The sequence below is a fragment of the Sinocyclocheilus anshuiensis genome, unplaced genomic scaffold (assembly GCF_001515605.1).
Source record: "Sinocyclocheilus anshuiensis isolate Anshui unplaced genomic scaffold, SAMN03320099.WGS_v1.1 scaffold186, whole genome shotgun sequence".
NCBI lineage: Eukaryota > Metazoa > Chordata > Actinopteri > Cypriniformes > Cyprinidae > Sinocyclocheilus > Sinocyclocheilus anshuiensis.
Genome location: NW_015542355.1, coordinates 1287298 through 1289451, shown reverse-complemented (window position 1 = coordinate 1289451; position 2154 = coordinate 1287298). Strand labels below are relative to the sequence as shown.

General features: G+C 37.1%; 1 protein-coding gene across 1 annotated transcript in view; it reads right to left on the bottom strand.

The window, feature by feature from the left end:
- LOC107691691 (forkhead box protein O1-B-like) overlaps window positions 1-2154 on the bottom strand; it is a 50488-nt gene extending 48334 nt beyond the window's left edge. Inside the window, exon 1 of the mRNA XM_016490472.1 lies at window positions 2005-2154. Within this exon, the coding sequence (XP_016345958.1) occupies window positions 2005-2154 (150 nt within the window). The remainder of the gene's footprint in view (window positions 1-2004) is intronic.

Below are 2154 nucleotides of genomic sequence, written 5' to 3'. Positions count from 1 at the left end.
ATATATATATTCTGAACCCCATGTGGATTTACACAAACTGAGAAAGTCAAAAAGTGTTACTTTGTGCCCCGCTTTCCCCTACCTCTGTAAATAAATACAATATAAATTCACGTCTCGCGCACTTTAATGCCCTTTGAATGTAACGTGTACATTCCCTTGGAACTGGAATCATGGCGGAATTTCATGTGAAGTTCACTTCGCAGGGCACTTAGGGTCAAATAAAACCACGCTTGAATGCTGCTGCCTGAACAAGAGACCTCTTTACTGAAGTGAAAGTGTTGACTGGTGTCACTATCTCGCGAACGCGCCGGCAGATCTCCACCAAATTCGGGGATCCCTTCAGCTCGAGGAGCACTATCGAACGCCACCCGACACCATTTCAAGCATTTTATCTGCGTTATATGTTCTGTAAAAAAAATTTCATATCAGCGGCATATTAGCCGATAGCGATATATCGGCGACAGGCTCATATCTGCCTATAATATCGGCAAAACGATATATCGGTCAGGCTCTACTACATACCTCTGCAAAAACGCTGGAAAAATACGTCACATGACTACAACCGATGAAAATGACCACAGTTCAGTCACACAACAAGATAACAGTAGTTTACTCACAAAAAGTAGAAACTTTAAAGACTTTACTGGTCACTCTTTTCATTATATTTCACACAAAGCTATTGTATGCCTTAAGCTCAGACTTGGAATAATATAGTGCACAAGACGTATGCACCACTTTTTAATGACGGTTTTGCATCCTTTTTGAAGCATGAAAGATTCAGTACCAGCATAAAAAACAAATTTTCCACCTTCACAGAAGAGAAAAAGTCATACGGGTTTGGAATGACATGAGGGCAAGTTAAAAAAAAAAAAAATAAATAAAAACGTTTTTTTTTTGTTCATGAGTGTGTACGATTTGTTATTTCCACTTATTTAACCCTCTCTCTACATCAGGCTAATGACAGAAAGCCAATCCACAAGTTCTTCTGTCAAGGATAATAAACGATTAAACTGAACTGGCATCAGCAAAAGCGCAGCTGATACTGAGATGTTATGCATTCTTCTGAACACTGAGAGCTCAGTTCCCTCCTCTTTCGAGCCTTAAATTCCACAAACCGCAAGTCATTCATTTGCTCTGAGAAAGAATCAATCCAACTGTGCTTTTGAAGGATAATTGTTACTGTCATATATTACGCTACGTAAAAAAAAAAAAGCTATCTCAACATGTGCTTCATGTGGTAACACCAAAAGTTAGCTCAAGTCAAAAGCATTATATTATATATCTCTTATATCTTAGAACTAGTGAATTAAATTCACTAATAAGATATAAGAGATATAAGGTGGGACAGACAGTTGTGGGTGATTGCAGGGGTGGGCTAGAACATGGTTGGTCAGGCCAGACCCACCCAGGACCCCCTGTAAAGCTTGCCTACATTAGGTTCCCAACAAAAATTACCAGTCAGGTAGAGGTAATTAGGTCAGGTAAAAAGGTAATTTAGGAGGAAATATACTGCCTAAATAAATAAATAAATCTTGTTTCTTGATTATGTTAGATTTATACTTGAAATGATAAACAATTAATTTAAGATATATTCTCAAAAAAAAAAGTCTTAATTTCTTACACATTAAATGTATCTTCTTTTAAGGAAGTTTAGGTATTTTTACTGGAAAAAACAGATTAAAATATTAAGAAAATGTGTGTTTTTGTTTGTAAAAGATTACTATCAGATATGAATTGCTATTTTAGCTAACAACTGCACACATATAAATGTAGAAAAACATTCATCCTTCCACTTATTGTGCATCACATGCCTTATTTTTCCTAATTGTTTTTTTAATTGAGTTGCAAAAACAAAATAATTATTTAATGGACACATTAAAGGATGCTTTCAGTGTGCAAAAATAATTCTATATGTTAGTGTATTTAAATATAACATATACAATATGATGGGACCTCTAATGCTACTTTTAATGACACTTGTGCTTGGCCTTGGAGAGCCATTACCTTCCAGCCGGCAGAGCTGTTGCTGTCGCCCTTATCTTTGAAGTAAGGGACGCTCTTCACCATCCACTCGTAGATCTGAGACAGGGTGAGCCGCTTCTCAGGGGAGCTCTCGATCGCCTTGGTGATGAGGTCACCGTTTCCAGGAAACAT